At 46.3% G+C, this 15,718-nt stretch overlaps 9 protein-coding genes across 9 annotated transcripts; 1 reads left to right on the plus strand and 8 right to left on the minus strand.

The window, feature by feature from the left end:
- Positions 1-341: 341 nt before the first annotated feature.
- Positions 342-569, minus strand: SJAG_01904 (hypothetical protein; the record flags this gene model as incomplete). Its single annotated transcript, XM_002173103.1, has 1 exon — positions 342-569. One exon carries the CDS (start codon positions 567-569, stop codon positions 342-344), a length of 228 nt encoding a protein of 75 aa, XP_002173139.1.
- A 111-nt stretch (positions 570-680) lies between these two features.
- On the minus strand, positions 681-1,184 carry SJAG_01905 (progesterone binding protein; the record flags this gene model as incomplete). Its single annotated transcript, XM_002173104.2, has 1 exon — positions 681-1,184. One exon carries the CDS (start codon positions 1,182-1,184, stop codon positions 882-884), a length of 303 nt encoding a protein of 100 aa, XP_002173140.1. The 3' UTR covers positions 681-881.
- Positions 773-7,066, plus strand: SJAG_01906 (Nem1-Spo7 phosphatase complex catalytic subunit Nem1). Its single transcript, XM_002173105.2, has one exon. It carries the CDS (start codon positions 1,674-1,676, stop codon positions 3,021-3,023), a length of 1,350 nt encoding a protein of 449 aa, XP_002173141.1. The 5' UTR covers positions 773-1,673; the 3' UTR covers positions 3,024-7,066.
- Positions 3,288-5,076, minus strand: SJAG_01907 (U3 snoRNP-associated protein Utp3; the record flags this gene model as incomplete). Its single annotated transcript, XM_002173106.1, has 2 exons — positions 3,288-3,715; positions 3,768-5,076. 2 exons carry the CDS (start codon positions 5,074-5,076, stop codon positions 3,288-3,290), a joined length of 1,737 nt encoding a protein of 578 aa, XP_002173142.1.
- SJAG_01908 (Sjogren's syndrome/scleroderma autoantigen 1 family protein) lies at positions 5,328-5,792 on the minus strand (the record flags this gene model as incomplete). Its single annotated transcript, XM_002173107.1, has 1 exon — positions 5,328-5,792. The coding sequence occupies one exon, from the start codon at positions 5,790-5,792 to the stop codon at positions 5,328-5,330; it is 465 nt and encodes a 154-aa protein (XP_002173143.1).
- On the minus strand, positions 5,960-9,104 carry SJAG_01909 (karyopherin Kap95). Its single transcript, XM_002173108.2, has one exon. It carries the CDS (start codon positions 8,656-8,658, stop codon positions 6,067-6,069), a length of 2,592 nt encoding a protein of 863 aa, XP_002173144.1. The 5' UTR covers positions 8,659-9,104; the 3' UTR covers positions 5,960-6,066.
- On the minus strand, positions 9,038-12,074 carry SJAG_01910 (poly(A)-specific ribonuclease complex subunit Pan3). The gene is made up of 8 exons (XM_002173109.2): positions 11,974-12,074; positions 11,743-11,858; positions 11,514-11,682; positions 10,618-11,439; positions 9,992-10,535; positions 9,672-9,912; positions 9,554-9,625; positions 9,038-9,436 (listed from the first exon to the last, which is right to left on the minus strand). The coding sequence occupies exons 1-8, from the start codon at positions 11,984-11,986 to the stop codon at positions 9,365-9,367; spliced, it is 2,049 nt and encodes a 682-aa protein (XP_002173145.1). The 5' UTR covers positions 11,987-12,074; the 3' UTR covers positions 9,038-9,364.
- Positions 12,075-12,095: 21 nt separating this feature from the next.
- SJAG_01911 (hexaprenyldihydroxybenzoate methyltransferase) lies at positions 12,096-13,934 on the minus strand. The gene has a single exon (XM_002173110.2). It carries the CDS (start codon positions 13,562-13,564, stop codon positions 12,707-12,709), a length of 858 nt encoding a protein of 285 aa, XP_002173146.1. The 5' UTR covers positions 13,565-13,934; the 3' UTR covers positions 12,096-12,706.
- Positions 13,935-14,053: 119 nt separating this feature from the next.
- Positions 14,054-15,627, minus strand: SJAG_01912 (DUF887 family protein). Its single transcript, XM_002173111.2, has 2 exons — positions 14,947-15,627; positions 14,054-14,864 (listed from the first exon to the last, which is right to left on the minus strand). Exons 1-2 carry the CDS (start codon positions 15,602-15,604, stop codon positions 14,704-14,706), a joined length of 819 nt encoding a protein of 272 aa, XP_002173147.1. The 5' UTR covers positions 15,605-15,627; the 3' UTR covers positions 14,054-14,703.
- Between the last annotated feature and the right edge of the window lie 91 nt (positions 15,628-15,718).

Below are 15,718 nucleotides of genomic sequence, written 5' to 3' on the forward strand. Positions count from 1 at the left end.
GGTTCACGCGCAACCGCGAACGCACTTGCGATTCATGCGACGCGTTGAGGCGCACATATTGGCAAGCAGACATACGTCATTGTTTGATTAAATAGGATGAATATATACATAAATATCTATGGAAATAAAATACATAAAAACTATAGACACAGCTCAAACATTGTCGACGAGAGAGAACCATTGTGTCGTAAAGAAGATAAGAAGCGCAGAAAACGAAGGAACACGACATGTGTCATACATGTCGGAGCACCATTCCAGGAGTACATATGTGGCAAAAAACAGCAGCTTTTTTCGTGTTTATTGCGTCACGCGTCAAAGAAAGCGGTCGATTTTGCACTTGATCAAGCGCGAACGCGACGCGTCGAAAAGTTATAAAAGGCAGGTCTGTCGCCTTTCTGCTCGCCGGTTTTTGCAATTTGCATGTACAGTGCCCTCCAAATGGGAGGGGTATCCCATTTGTGAACACCGACAAATGTTGGCTTGCCGAGAGCCGGTACAAGGCTCTTGGCGTATGAGCCATGATGCACACTGCACTGCGGATGCGTGTTGTCGTCTGTAGTGTCGGGCATTGGTGAACTCAACAAGGACTACGCCGTAGTCCTTTCTTGCATGCGAGTTCTTTGTGACTCGCGTTCAACGAAATCTCCGACGCCATGCCTTCATATGCGTCATGTCGTCGATGTATCCTACTCTGGGGTACTTCTGCAGTGCTAGATTAGCATTGAATATATTTTCATTTACATGCAGGTGACATGTAGATCGTATAGAACACGCTGGTGTGTACGAATGCGTCTGTAGCAAAGCAGCCTGTCAAAGCGTACACAAGTGGGAGAATGGGTAACTCGAACGGAGTGGCTTTTGCATGTACAATACGTACGTGTTCATACACACGCTTCACTTACCTTGTCGAAGAAACGAAACCACTTGTCTAGCGCGATCAGCTGTTTTTCTGAAAGACCATCCGTAACTGGCACACAATCTGTCTCAGCGAGACTCGTCTTAGCCAATGCGCGGCTGGAATCACGGCCTGTAAACACGGCGTATGGTTTCCCAGGGTTGTAAAGAGGATTGCCAGAGACGTCGAAGACAATCCCCTTAACAGCCACGTACGTTGGTGTCGAGGTCACGTTTGCACCGTAAAGACGAAGTTCTTCTGCGCTGAACTCTCTGTTCGTCGTCGACATGGTCGAACAGTTGAGAGGGAAAGAACGTGGAGTGGGTGGTAGCGTATTTCTGCTGCTCGCAAGTGAGTGGGAGTGTGTGTGGGAAACGAGATGAATTTATGTGGCGGACACTGCCGCAAGCCTCTTCCAACCAAAACTCATAGTTTCTGTTCTCAGACCCTGCGAAAGAAGAGCGTGTTGAAAAAAGTCATAAACCGCTCTGGTTGTTCCACTGTTCGTTCGCTAACACTCCCACAAAATGACTCACTCCCCGTCCTTTTTTCCATTTAAGGTTTACCCCGCAGTCACCTGGAAAGCGTCATCCCCACGCTGACCCGCGGCCTGCGACTGGAGGTGTCGCGTATTCTCACGCGAGTCGCCAGGTACCTGGAAATCGCAGTCGGCCACACCCTCAGCCCTCCACGTTGGCATCGTCTACAAGCTCACGCTCCGACGCGACCGTTTCTATTGCAAACATATGCAAATCACACACGCACTGTTGCTCGTCGAATGAATTCGATCGCGCGGCTCTCAAACGAAATTAACAAGGCCCTTCTCACGATCCCAGTCGAGAAACATGCAGGCGCCGCTTCCAAATATCGCCGTAGTTCACATGCAGCAGTTGACGAGGACTCTGTAAATGAATATGACCACAAACAAGACCACATCGACAGTGTCGAAGAGCGCTTGTCAAGTTCTGACCAGCGGCAGCAAACACTTCGACAACGTCAACTTCAAAACGAGGAGCGTCTGAATGAGGATGACAATCGTGATGGCTCAAATTTTGTACAACAACCTCGACCAGGACTCGTTCATCTCGTTTTTTACGGTGTCCGAATGCTGCTTCGTCGCCTATGCTCAATTATTGTGAGTCTTTGGCGCAGTTTTTTCCATCTTTTCGTTACGGATAACAACCGTCTCACTCCTATGAGCTTAGCTCGAGGTTTATTACGACTTCTCTTTCTTCCTGCTCTGCGTTCTCGCCGGCCGCGACGAGGACGTCAGCAATGGCGGAATGTTCCCCAGTCTTCAGCTCGACACGCCCATCGCCAACTGATGCCACTCTTTACTCATTACAGCGAAGACATGCTAGCTGCATCTACCGATGCCAGCTCAGGCACATCGACAGCAACAAATGCTGCCAGTGTCAATGTCCACATCAAGATCAATGACAGCGCCAGTGCAAGTGCTCGTTTGCATGAGCGGTTGGCGTCTGTCGCTTCACAGCAGCTCAAATCGCCAAACACTTCGTCTTCTGTGTCTGCGGCTGCATTTCCCTCTTTTCTACGTATCAAGGCAGACTTGCTGCCTCGCACATTACTGTTGCCAAAACCACCACGGAAAACACTCGTGCTCGACCTCGATGAAACACTCATTCACTCCGTCACTCGTGGCTCTCGTACCAGTTCGGGCCACCCCGTTGAAGTTCACATCCCCGGCCAACATCCCATTCTCTACTTCATTCACAAGCGTCCGCATCTTGACAAATTCCTAGCTAAAGTGTCGCAGTGGTACAGACTGGTTTTGTTCACCGCATCGGTCCAAGCATATGCAGACCCAATTGTCGATTACTTGGAGCGCGACCACAAGCTGTTTGATGCACGATATTATCGCCAACATTGCAATCTTGTGGACAGCACTTATGTCAAGGATATCAGCATATGCCGCACCCATCTCTCACGCATAATGATAATCGACAACTCCCCTTTCAGTTACAAGATGCACCAAGAGAACGCTATCCCTATTGAGGGTTGGATTAGCGATCCCTCTGACAACGACCTTTTGCACCTTCTGACCTTTCTCCATGCCATGCAATTTGTGCACGACGTCCGCTCGCTATTGCACCTACGAACCAAGTAAAAACAGCAACAATAGCGGCGGAAGATGAAACTTCAACCCACCTACTCAACCTTTATGCCATACCTGCCGCTACTATTACAGCTACTAAACCAGTAGACACCATCTCGCTCTCTGGCCCTCTCTCTTTCTCCCGAAATTAGTTTTTGTCCTTTCTGAAACACCCCGTTCTTAACCATTCCCTTTACGATCCATTTCATTGTCATTTTCTGCCCAAAAAAAAAACCCATTTTAGTGCATTGCACTCCTTGACGCAACCACGCGACGTTAATGAAACTTGATACTTTTGACAAGACCAGCCTTGATACCGCTTTGTTCGCCCATGTAACCATGTGTGGGTGCGCCCTTGAAAATGGCCTTCTTGCTTGCAAGCTTTTTCTTGGCCTTCTCGTAGCGCATGCGCTTTTTGAGACGAGGATTGCGGTTGATTTTGGCACGGAAGGGTGTAAGACCCTTGTTCTTTTCGATGTCCCGAGTAATGCCACGCTTCTCACCATCTTCGACCGATAACAACTCGGGATGCCGCATAGCACGCACAAGGTCGCGCTCTGAATCGTGCTCGGCCTTCTTGGTCTGTTTGGCTGCCCGTTTGTCTTTAGCGAGAGAGTCGTAAAATGCGAGTGCATCTTCATCCAGATCGGGACGCTCGGCGTTGATGGGCAGCTGCTCTTGCTCAGGATCCACATCATCCAAGTCTGCACCGTCCGTTTTGGTTACGACCACGCTCTGCGGCCTCACGCAGCAAACGCTGTTGACGCTCAAAACGACGCTCCTTGAAAGGAAGGTCTGTATCACCCGTTTGCTCTGCTTGAGCCCGCAATCTTTTGGCGGCCTTTTGATCAATCTGGCTAGCGTAGAAGCGCAGTGTCCGCTTGCGTTGTATTTTGTCCTCCGCATCCAATTCATCCAATTCGTCATTTTCACCAAAGTCATCGACCACCAAAGCATTCTTGCGTTTGCCTTTGGCTGCCTTTGCTTGACGGAACTTGGATTCAATAGACTCAGACGCATCAGAAGCGAATGAAGCATCAGATCCGGCCTCTTCTTCTTCGTCAAAAGCGTCCACTTCAACGCCTTCATCTTCTGCCTCGTCATCACTTTGAGGTTGCTCAATTTCGGCTTCCGCATCAAGCTCTTCTTCTTCGCTCTCCTCCTCTTCCTTAAGACCTTCAAAACGCTTCCAGGTTTCACGACAGCGAACCAAGTCAACCATGAGGGGATGACTCTTCACATCATCTTCTCCTGATTTAAGCAATGCAAAATAGAAAATAAGAGAAGCGACGTATGCACCCAAAGATGTGCACTGGGCTTCGAGAAGCCGTGACTCGGGAGCATCGTGTCTTTGCTGCTGCAGCTCATCCAAACGTGGTCGTAAGGTTTTAAGTTCTTGCGCAAACAGCTCAAATTCAGGATGCTTAACTTTGAGAATACGCTTCAGCTCAGAAACCGGAGTCTCAGGCGAGATGGATTGGCCAAGCTGTTCAATTGCAGCAACACTGTTATCGTCAATAGCTGCAGAGTCTTGGGAAGCAGCCTTGTCGTTCCAGCCGCTCAAGTCATCCATGGCATCCTCTTCAGACAAACGCTGCAGACGTTTCTTTTGTAAACGCAAAGCCTCGCGTTCTTCCATCTTCGTGTCGACTTCCTCATCTCCGGACGAGAATTCATCTGCCTCTGGCTCACCGTCCTCACCGCCATAGTACGCTTTGCGTGAATGACCCCAGCCTTGTTGATCAAACATTTCCTGTTCGTCTAACGGTTGTTTTTCATTGTCGCTGCTGTCGTCTGAGATAACGTCCTCTTCGTCGTCATCCGACGAAGTCTCCAAACCCATGACCTCTTCATCGCTAAATTCATGGGCAACAGCACTGCGCGAACCACGGCCAGCATTGTCATCGTCGAAAAGAATCTTGTCCTGTTTCGCGTAAAACTCGTCCTCCGACTCGGCGACGTCGTCGTACGTTTCGATGGCATCGACCTTTTGTTTCTCGTCAATCTCAAAGCTGGGTGCATCGCGCGACCCAGACTTGCTGGATCTCGACTTTTTCCTGGCCATGTTTGGTGTAGGCGTGTGTGTGTGGGAAGAGAAATTTGCCCTCAAGGCGAGCTGCGACAAAAATGGTGAAGGTCAAGTTTGGTGGTGGTTATGTGCCACCACAGTACGCTGTTGCTGAACGCATGAAGCGAAGTTACTTTCGAATCTATGAAGGTAAAATCTAAGACAGCCATTCCAAGAAGGAACTGTTACTATTCGAGTCGCTGACAGCAATTCTACAATGCGGGACACACATCATCCTCAACTCAAGCTTACTGGGCTGTCTTCTTGGTCAATTGGATGAGTTGAAGTGCACGCTCCACTCTTGCTAAAGCAGAGTCACACGTATGATCAGTTGGGAGCGGAAGCTCACGTTCGATCAACTGCTCCAATTGACCAACAAGTCGGCCATAAACGGTTGAATTGGTTACCAACGATGTCGTAGACTCAGCAATCCCTTGGTCATCACAAGCCATGTCCGTAACTCCCTCACCAGGCTCTGACGCATTCTGTTGCGGCGTTGCAGCCGGTACTTTTTCCTCCTCCTGTTTCAGTTGTTGCTCTCGCTGCTTCTCCTGTTTTTTTTCTGGCGAATCACAGAGGACGCAAAACTCTGGTTCGTTGCGAAGTCTCATCAACGGAGTCTTGGAGCATGTCGCACACACTGTGTCCAACAGCGTATAGCCTTTCAGCATGTATTGGCCCAGTTGTTTTGACACAATGTCCCAGTCAGTCATTTTTGGAGTGTTGGACTTGCCAAGTTGGTTACAGCCTTGGCCGTGGCGAGGAACGCCGAAACAAGCGAACGTTCCTCCAAGGACTGAATTGCAAGCACTTAAACGAATTTTGAGACTTTCCAACTTTACAACAAGCACTCACACACAAACACTCCCCTCCTTCATAGTCCTCTTCATAAATGAATTCACATTAGACAACTCTATTCTTTTAATAATCGCCAGACATGAGCTAACGAGGTTGAAACACACCTGTGTCTCGTGCACTCGAATGTGCTCAAGCTCTCGCCTGACGTTTGACCTGCTCAGCGGCCCACCGAGCAAGATCCTTGGTTTGTTGTGATGTGGACTTAGCTTTGCCAATGCTGATGAGTTGTTGTACCCAATCGGCGGCGAAGAACGATTTAAGCTCACCTTTGGGGAATGACTCAGCCAAATCGCCCAACAGACCAAGACCACCGCGCACAAGGCTCTCGCTGCTCTCGTTGTCAGCAGTGATAGTGCTCAATAAACCAAACATTCCATGGACATAAGGATGAATAGCATTCACATGGTGACCTGAGCGAACAGCTTGTGTGATACCGACGTAGGCCTCAACAATTCCCAACCGCAAGGCATCAACATAATCGAACATATCAAAACCAGCACCGGCAGGAACTTGTACTGCAGAAGCTTGTTGAAGCAGCAACATTACAGTCTCAAGATACTTTTCAAAGCCAGTGCCAATCGCCAAAGCAATGTCACTGAAGCATGAAAGAATAGCAGGCTTGACGTTGCGATCAAGCACAGTGCTTTGCAAGTCTTGAACCAAACGGCTCATAAAATCGTCGCAGTATGGGGCAATCTTCTCGTTCAGAGCACGAGCCAGATCGCCAACAAGACCAACAGCAACAGAACACAATTGGTACTCCTGTTCGTTACTCAAAGCCTCGCACAAGAATGGAACGAAAGACTGCGTGTATACCTCAAATTGGTCATCAAGAGCGTTCATAAGAGCACCTACAGCCAAGAAAACATCCTCATGCACAACAGATTGCTTAGGAGCCATTTGCATGGTCTGTAACAACAGGGTCATAATATGATCAGAAGAAGAACGAATCTCGATACCAAAACGACGAATAATGCTGGTCAGCGTGTTGCACAAGTTAGACTGCAGTTCCTCATGATTAGTGCGATCTTCAACACCGAGAAGTTGAGATTGCATTTGAAGAGCTCCCTCCAGGCGAGCAAGAATAATGTTAAGCACATTAGAGATCATGGGAAGTACACCATTAGAGCTGAAGGTAATAACTGTAGAAAGTGTTTCGTAAGCAGATGTGCGGGAGTTGTTTTCATTGCCCTTTTGCTCAGTGATGTGTAAAAGGGCGGCAATCATGGCTTCATAGAACGGAGTCATGAGCGATGTTTGCTGCGTGTCAGCAGGAGCAAAGTGACACACAAGATTCATAAGTGCCCAGCAGCAGTTGGCAACAATGCGAGGATTGTCGGCCAAACCAGAGAGCAAGGCGGAAACAAGGTTGGGAAGGTGGACTTCGGGAATAATGGCATCGGCGACAAAGCTGGAAATTTGGCCCAGCGCCCAAGCCGTGGTATCTTTAACATGCAAAACGGGATCGTTCATCATTTGAATGAGCACAGGCAGTGCTTGGTTGACAAGAGGCGTCATCATGGCAGGGTTCGGTCCCTCAAGCACCGAACCAAAGGCCATGACTGCAGCTTCACGTTGGTGCCAGTCAGCACTTTGAATGTTTTGTTCGACGAATGACAACACTGGGTTAACCATATCATCGCCCACAACTTGTGCAAACAATTGAAGACAAGTGGCAGCAGCCATAGAAATATTCCAGTCATCCTCATCGGCATCTTCGTCTTGCTTAGTAAGAAGCTGCAAGAGCACAGGCAAGACATCACCCAAAGCTGCTCTGGCAAAGTTGTGACATTTGCGAGTAGGCACTCCACCCAACTCTTCAGCTTCTTGCAACTCCAAATTAACATCGATTTCTTCTTCACACACGGTGCTCCAAAATTCGATAGCTTGAAGAGCAACTTGCTCATTCGCTTGGTACATGCCTTGTGTTGTCAACGCGAACAAAGCCTTCTCCATGTAGAAAGGCATATAGTCGTAGTACAAGTGCATGATCTTTACCAAACAGCCATAGGCAGCCACTTGAACCAAGGACTCAGTAGACTGGGTAGCTTCGCACACAACCTGCATGATGTAGTTGCGCTCAGCTTCATTGCCAAAGTTTGTCTTGACAAACTCCAGTGAGTCGTACAAAGCGCCAAGAGCAGCGATACGCACATTGGTATCGGGCTCCTCCTTACGAGCACCCGCCACAACAGCGGTCAAAATGGCATTCGACTGTGTGGCCAGCACGTCAGGCTGCACGGCTTCGCAAATGTAGCCAATGGCCTGAAGGGAATGTGTTTTCAGGGCAGCAGGCTGTCCTTCACCCAGGTTTTGGACAAGAGTCATCATAAGCTCCTGCCATTGGTTTGTGGCAAGCTCATAGGAAGCAATAGCTGCCACAAGCTGAGCTGCAGACTGTCCGGCCTGGTGTTCAGGAGCTGCAAGAGTCTTCAAGGAGCAGTTTTTGATCTCTTGCTTGATTTCAAACGAAAGAGCCTGCCACATCTGTTGGTATTCCATCTTTCGAGTAGCATCACGAGCTGTAATTGCATTTTTCAGTGCCAGACCAGCTGCCATACGGATGTAAGGCAGAGCATTCTCGTTCGCAAGTTCATACGCAAGAAGCGTCATATACTGTGCAAAATCCGTACGAGCAGCATTCTCCAGCTGTTGTTCGGCCTGTGTACGGACGTTTACGTCCGGAGACAACGTTTGAGCCAACAACTCACCGGCATTCATTCTTGCTTAAGGTAACTAATTCCGAGTACTCAAGTGAGTGTTTGTGTGAATTTTGTGTGTATGTATGTACGTAGGTATGTATATGAGAGATTAGTTTGAAGAAAGCGTCTTGATCCAGTTTTAAAACGCAAACGACGACTCCCTATATTTGCAACGTAACGTCGTCTTTTCTTCCTGTTCCAGTGGCTTTTCTTCACCGAAACTGTGCAAAATCGAGCCCCAAAGACAATCGAAACGAAAAAGAACTACGAGTCCACGAACACCTGTTTTTCAGCTGCGACGGCGGATGAAAGCTCTCGCAGAATCCAAAACCAAGAACTTGTTGACTTGACGTGCGGTGTCGTTGTTGGTTAAAGACAACTTTGGTTTGGCGTTGTTAGTGGTTTAAATAGTGGAGGGTGAAGCGGTGGTGGAGGATTAGGACGCGAAGTTGGTAGAAAAGTTTAGTCGTAAATGACCGAGAACGGAGTAGTAGACGCGTTAAAGGTTATTTTTAAATGGTTGATAAACGAAGAACGCGAACAACTCGCTAAAGAACGGAACAAATCGGACGCTTTTTGGGAGATTGCAGTTGTACAATCGTAGAGCAAGAAAGGCCGATGCAGTGTACGGGTGTGTACGGAATAGAGAGTACGGAACAAAGTTACATAACTAATATCTTTACACCGTCTACGACAGCGCGACCATCTTCTCTTTTCATATATGTTTATTTCTTGGTCAGATTACTAGAGGCACGCTTTTCCAAGTCGAGGAAAGCCATGCGAATTAAGTTTTTTAGCTGTGTATAGGTCAGTATGAGACGAATGAATGAATGGCGTGTGATCCAAGAGTCAGAACAAGAGCAGAAAACCATAAAACTAGTAAAGTTCTTCTCTCGTCATCAGTGAAATCTTACCTCTTTGTAGCTTACAAGGATCCTCGAGAATTCGTCCTCTAGAAACACATTTTCTTCTGTTCCGACGTCCAGCTGTGGGTTAGTTTCGTGCTTAACATCCGCTTAAGATCAACTTTACCTTATTAAGACAGGCTAACATGTGAGCATAGTCCATTGACTTAGTGCCGTCGGAATCCACACGTAACCGAGCAAGGTACTTGCGAAAGAGAATAATGGGATAGTACATACCCGACATCCCCCATGCCGTATCGTCTGCATGTTCAGGCCGATCGTCGAGAAACTCGAGTTTACACAAGAGCCGTAGAAGCCTGTCGTCTTCCAGATAACGGGCCATCAACGATTCGTAGTAGTCCTCAAGGCTACAGTTGGTTAGTAATGCTAAGAAGCGAAGGAGATAGCAAGCGGACAAAACGGAACCGAAATATTTAGTCGACTTACAGTAATGACCGTTCATAGTTTTCGAGAGAGTGCGGGAAAATGATTGGGACAAGCTTTCGCGCAGTAACCTTAGGATCATTCATCAACACCTGCAGCAGTTGTACGAAGCTTGCATCTGAAGTGGACAATGAAGTATATTGTTTCAAATACTCTTCCTTGTTCTCATCATTTACACCGTCAACTCCACAAGCGAGAGAAAGCAATAACAATCCAAGAGAGTGGAAGTCCTCACGCTGTCGTACGTGCACCGGAGTTCCATCATCACAAATCACATCTAACACTCCCATGCCAAAAATTGACAGCCTCATTTTCCCCGTCATCAGTACATTTTTTGGCGTGAGCAAACGGGCTGCCACTCCAACTGAATGAATACTGTACAAGGCTGAGACGAGTTGGCTAGCAAAGCACCACAGCACTTCATTCGTTGCTTGGAATGCTGTTGGGTGCATCAGCTGAGAGGATTTTTTACGGAAAACAGGGGAAGAAAAGAAAAGATCGTGCAGGGTTGGGCAGGCGGGGAAAAAATCATAAACAAAAACGATAGCTACTAAGTTAGTGAATGGAACCAAAAAGGAAGGAGGAAACAGCAAACTCAGTTGTGTCAATCCTGTAACTCATACACTTACACTGATCACTAAAGGCGCGAGTGGTAAAAGCTTCCTTCATTCGTAACACTGCGGGCGAGTCGACCTTCATCCAAGCAGTAACATTGGAGATGGACCGTTCTTGGGCCAGGCGAAAGTTTTGAAGACGAACAAAGATATATGATTTGCCGTCCGCGCCGTTCACACCCTTGTAGATATGGGTTGTATAGCCAAGGTTGGGTAAACAAGGCGTTATTGTCCGTCGTGGAACGAACGAGTGGTAGGTAAAGATTTGCTGAGGTAGCTGACTCGATTCCTGATACTGAAGAGCTTCCACGCGAGCCTGTCTGAACAACTTTTCAGGTTCATTGGCGACAAAAAAATTAAGTTTGTGTAATTGTCTTTTGTCAAGTCGATGAGAATACGGCGGGAACTGAGCGTAGATATGGCGCGTTAAATCAGTGGCATACACATCTGGACCACCCGCAGATACGTGTTGTGAAGAAAACGTGTCAACTCCTCTGGGCACTGAACCAGACCGATGCAAAACCGTAGGTGACGCACGAGGTATCTGCTTCGGTGAAGGTGACTTTTCGGAAACTGTAGTGCCCACGGCAGTCGTAGCATTAGAGATAGAAACAGCACCATTGCCCACTAAACTATTGCGTAACGAACCCGGTGACAGACGCTGCTGAGGGATTAACGTAGATGGCGACCGCATCGTACTTGCTAACGCTGGAGTACTGGCCGAAGCAATTTCAGAAGTCATCGACGGTCTGAATTCAGGAATGACCAGCTTCCGTGGAAGGACCAAATCGTCTGAAGACTTGCTTTTGTCTGCGGAAAACAAGGTCGACGAATACACTACATGACGAAAACGGTTAGTGAACAATACCTTTCACACTGAGCTAGTCAGAAAAACTGCAATTGTTTCATACGTTTTCCTTTCGGTACAAAGGCAGACGCTTTGGCCATCGTAGGAGAAAGGCTCTTCTTTGTCGGAGAAGAAGGTGTGAACGAAGGACTTGCAGCACTCAGTTTCGCTGTAGAACGGTTTCTACTAAGCGTAAACGTTTTCACTGATCCACGACCTGCATTTTGAGAGTCCTAATGTTGCGTTAGTCACTTTCATAGTGGCATATTTGTAAAAAAAACCGCGTCACATACAAGTTGACCAACGGAAGCTGTAGGTTTAGACCCCGTAGCAGCTTCTTGGTTTGCAGAAAAGCTATACAATGTGGAGGAGAGAAACGGTTTGCCAGAGGATGAGGAGAATTTCGAATCTACGAGTCAGTATATCGCTGCTTGACACAAACTTTGGAATCCAAGATTCCAAGACGACAGCTGGTCAATGGAACAATATAGGTATAAGGGATTCATCATGTACGAAATACTTACGTTTCTCACTCATTTTACGTGCATCTCTCAGGTGGACGAGTTGGCACTAGGTAAAGGGCACGTTCCCTAGGTACATTAGGACTAACACATGACGCAGGTTCAGCAGGAAAGTTGACGGAATTGCGGGATTAAACGTTATAATGGACTATTTTTCATTCAAAAAGAACTTTTATGTTTGTTTTCTTGAAATTTTATTGTATATAGACTACATTTAAAGCTGTTAGAAGTGAGTAATCACAAATTTTCTTATAAATGAGCCGTTTGAAAGCGTGATAAACTAGATTATGAATTGTATGACTGCTTAACCTTTTTAGACAGCGTTAAACGCCGCTTTTGTATCATTCATCCAGTACTATTTAAGAAATTCTTCTTTTTTGGCGTGGATAATTTGAACATAACGTCAAAGGTAACAGTGTTACCCTCGACCTGAAACGCTACACCATAAAAAAGGGAGCGAGAACGAAATTGTCATTGAAATGAAATATTAATAGTTGTCGTAATGGTTGAATATTTTTAGCAGAATTCGTTATGAATTTGATATCATGTAGTAGCAGAAAGTTTAGTTGAAGAACACAGTAGGCACCGTAAAATGAACGAGCGTTTTTGAAAGGATAGGGCCGTTCGAATAATGAAAATAAAGAAGTCTGAACATTATTGAAACCGTTGACCATCATCGATATGAATAACTCCTATCGCCATGTACTCTTCAGACCTGTACTTGTTCTTATTTAACTCAACTCGAAGCAGGCTTTTGACCCGCAGCGACAAAGATACTGAAGGTTTTAGCGTAAAGAGTTTCACCATTTGGTGCTATTTTCGTTTTGTCCTCAGTCTGTCCCGGAACTCGACAGTACCTCTTTTTCGGCACGTACATTTCCAATGAAATGTTACGGTGAACGCAGACATTCTGAAGACCGGCACGCTTAAGGGTGCTGATCATGAAGCTTGCAGAGAATCCGTTTTTATGGGCAACACCGGATTTTACTGCATCTTCATCCGTTTGTGCGTCATGAAAGCCGCCGGCACCTTCGGAATCAATATCTGCCACAAATAGCCAACCCAAAGGCTTCAGCGTCCGAGAGGATAACGTTGAGGCAACGCTCGCCGGGTCTTCCATGTGATGGAAAGCAAGAGAACATACGGTAATATCAAAATCATGTACATCTTCTGGCACTTGATCGGAGGTAAGAATATCTATCACTTTTGCTTGGACGTTTGGGTTTCCGGTAAACTTTGTCTTAAAGAATTCAACCATTTGAGGCGATATATCAATACCAAGAAGGGATTTACAGTGAGGAACTATGTTTCTACTGACAAGACCGGTTCCGCAAGCGAAATCCATAACTCGTAAATCCTTGTTTTTCCACAGGGGGGAGACATCAATTTCACCGCTGAATTGTATGTCGACATCCTCACTAGTATATACAACTGAATCATCGTTGCTTACAACATCTCCATCTTTCTGGTTTAGGACGTCAAATTTGAGAATGTTGTCTGCAATAACCTTAGTGAGAAAGCATTTCGCTGGATCATCGTAGACGAGAGCTTCCTTGGCAAAAAATTCAGTGTTTTTGGTCGCAAAAGAATCCATGAATATATGGCGGTAATAGTCAATCAAGCGTTTCGTCTTATATTTGAGTAACACTGCAAGCTTCCTTGTTGCCGATCTGAACGAAATCTGGTTCAGATGAAACTTGATCAGGCATACGTTTCTAATTGCACTAGTTCGTTGTAGATACCCTATTAGATAATGTGCTGTGAAAGTCCGCTCAAATTCTGAAATTCGTCTCACATAAAGATGAGGAAAACAGTAGGTTCTCTTGGTTGGAATGAACCGATCAATCCAATTATCAGCTGAATTTCACCAATGTTGTCTAGAATTACCAAATCAGTTGAAGTTACGGGTCGGACATAGTGCTTGGGAGATCAAAAATAGTAAAGTAACAACTATTCGTTAACTGCTCGTTCAGGTATAGTAATACATACGGCATCCGCACACCAATACAACGTACATCCCATCGATTACATTAAAAGAAACTACTCCAGTACCATACACCCTCTTCATACCCTCCTCATTGAATCAGGCTGCTTAAGAAAAGCATTGGCCTATGTCTATAAAGTCTATGCTATTAGAATGGCGCTCATAAGAGTTTCATAAACCCTAAACTCCTATCAAAAGCGCCAGAGGAGATTCTTGAACTGAACGACAGTCTCACAGTCTCTACAGTCCTTAACATTCCTTAAAGTTTGACTTATTTTACGGATTGTAGCGGATAGAAATTCGCCAAAACCCGTGGAGTGCAGAAGAATTGGTTCGACAATTCCTGGGCGTGGACCGAAAAAAGGGGCAACGAACGGGAGAATGATGAGTCAGTCAAGTTCGAAGATGATAAGACAACACACGCGAGTAAACTTGAAAAAGAAAGCAAATAAGCAGGGCCTTTCTCATGATGCCATGAAATTAGGAGACAAAAACTCACAAACATAAGCCCAAAACGAGTTGTTTTATGTCGCATGCCAATGGACAGAGCCAGCCAGCACACGCAGCCTATAACATTCGTGAATTAAGAAACAGCAAGACAGAAATGATGCGCTCCGAGTCTGGTAAAATGATTGCACAAAAGGAAATTGACCAAAACAGTGCTTTAAAGTACAAGGATTAATTGTTCAGCGAGAAACCGCCAAACAATTCCATTGGATTACAATTGTTAATATCCCCAAGGGTGCAATTTATGCCTTCTTGGGCTTTTTCTCGCCATCGACTCTGCGCTTGATAGCGTCAATCATCTTGTAGAGCCAATAAAGGTTCAGAAAGTTAAGAGACATGTTCGCAATTAAGAAGAAGACGCCAAGAATATAAGGTGTGCTTTTCACACGGCGGATGACTTCGACTAAAAAAAGGGTTAGTAAGTGGAAGCTTAATGCAGGGTGAGAGGACAATCGATGCAGAAACCAACCCTATAATGTACTTACGTGTTGTGTCATAAGCGGAGTACCAGCCGTAGACGATACGAACGAGGAAAAAGGTGAGCACCAGCATCAATCCGTTGATGAGCTGCAACTTGGAGCCAGTCCGGTCGGTTTTGTCAAGGAAATAATGTACATTTAGGAACGGCGTGCTTAACTCCCAAGAAAGGAAGGTTGGTGCAAAATACATAAGGAAGGGTCTGTAACTGAAACAAACAACAAACAAGGCAGCGAGCGCATGGACAACAAACCCAGGTCCCGTCAAGTAGACGTAGCGAATAGAGGTAAGAAGATCCCAAAGAAAGTAACCTCCAGCTGTTGCAATTACATCAGCAGTAAATTCGCTGTATCCAAAGATTTTGTCCGACCACGACCGGCGGTCGACGAACATCAATGATCCAACGACACAAAGAAAGATGCTCTGAACAGTACTGACGAAGTGAATGTCCCAATTAATACGCGTTTTTAGTGGCAAGCTAGGGTAATGTTTGCTCAGTCGGCTGGAAATCCTTGGAGACAGCATCATGACCAGCTGGTACACCAGTGCAGCGCCGATAAACACATGTGTATGGCGAGCGAGCTTAGACAAGTGTAATTTCGCAAATAAAGGCTCAAAGAAGGCCTCAAAGGCCTCTGGAGCTCTGGGGAACAGACCGCCGGACATGAAGACTGTGCTTGGGAGAGGGCAGGATCGCATATGGCAAATGTTCGGGATAATCCGCACGGAAATCAGATAAGATTGCAAGCACGCGTTAATTTTCTAGACTGTCATTTGTTC

Source organism: Schizosaccharomyces japonicus, assembly GCF_000149845.2.
Source record: "Schizosaccharomyces japonicus yFS275 unplaced genomic scaffold supercont5.3, whole genome shotgun sequence".
NCBI lineage: Eukaryota > Fungi > Ascomycota > Schizosaccharomycetes > Schizosaccharomycetales > Schizosaccharomycetaceae > Schizosaccharomyces > Schizosaccharomyces japonicus.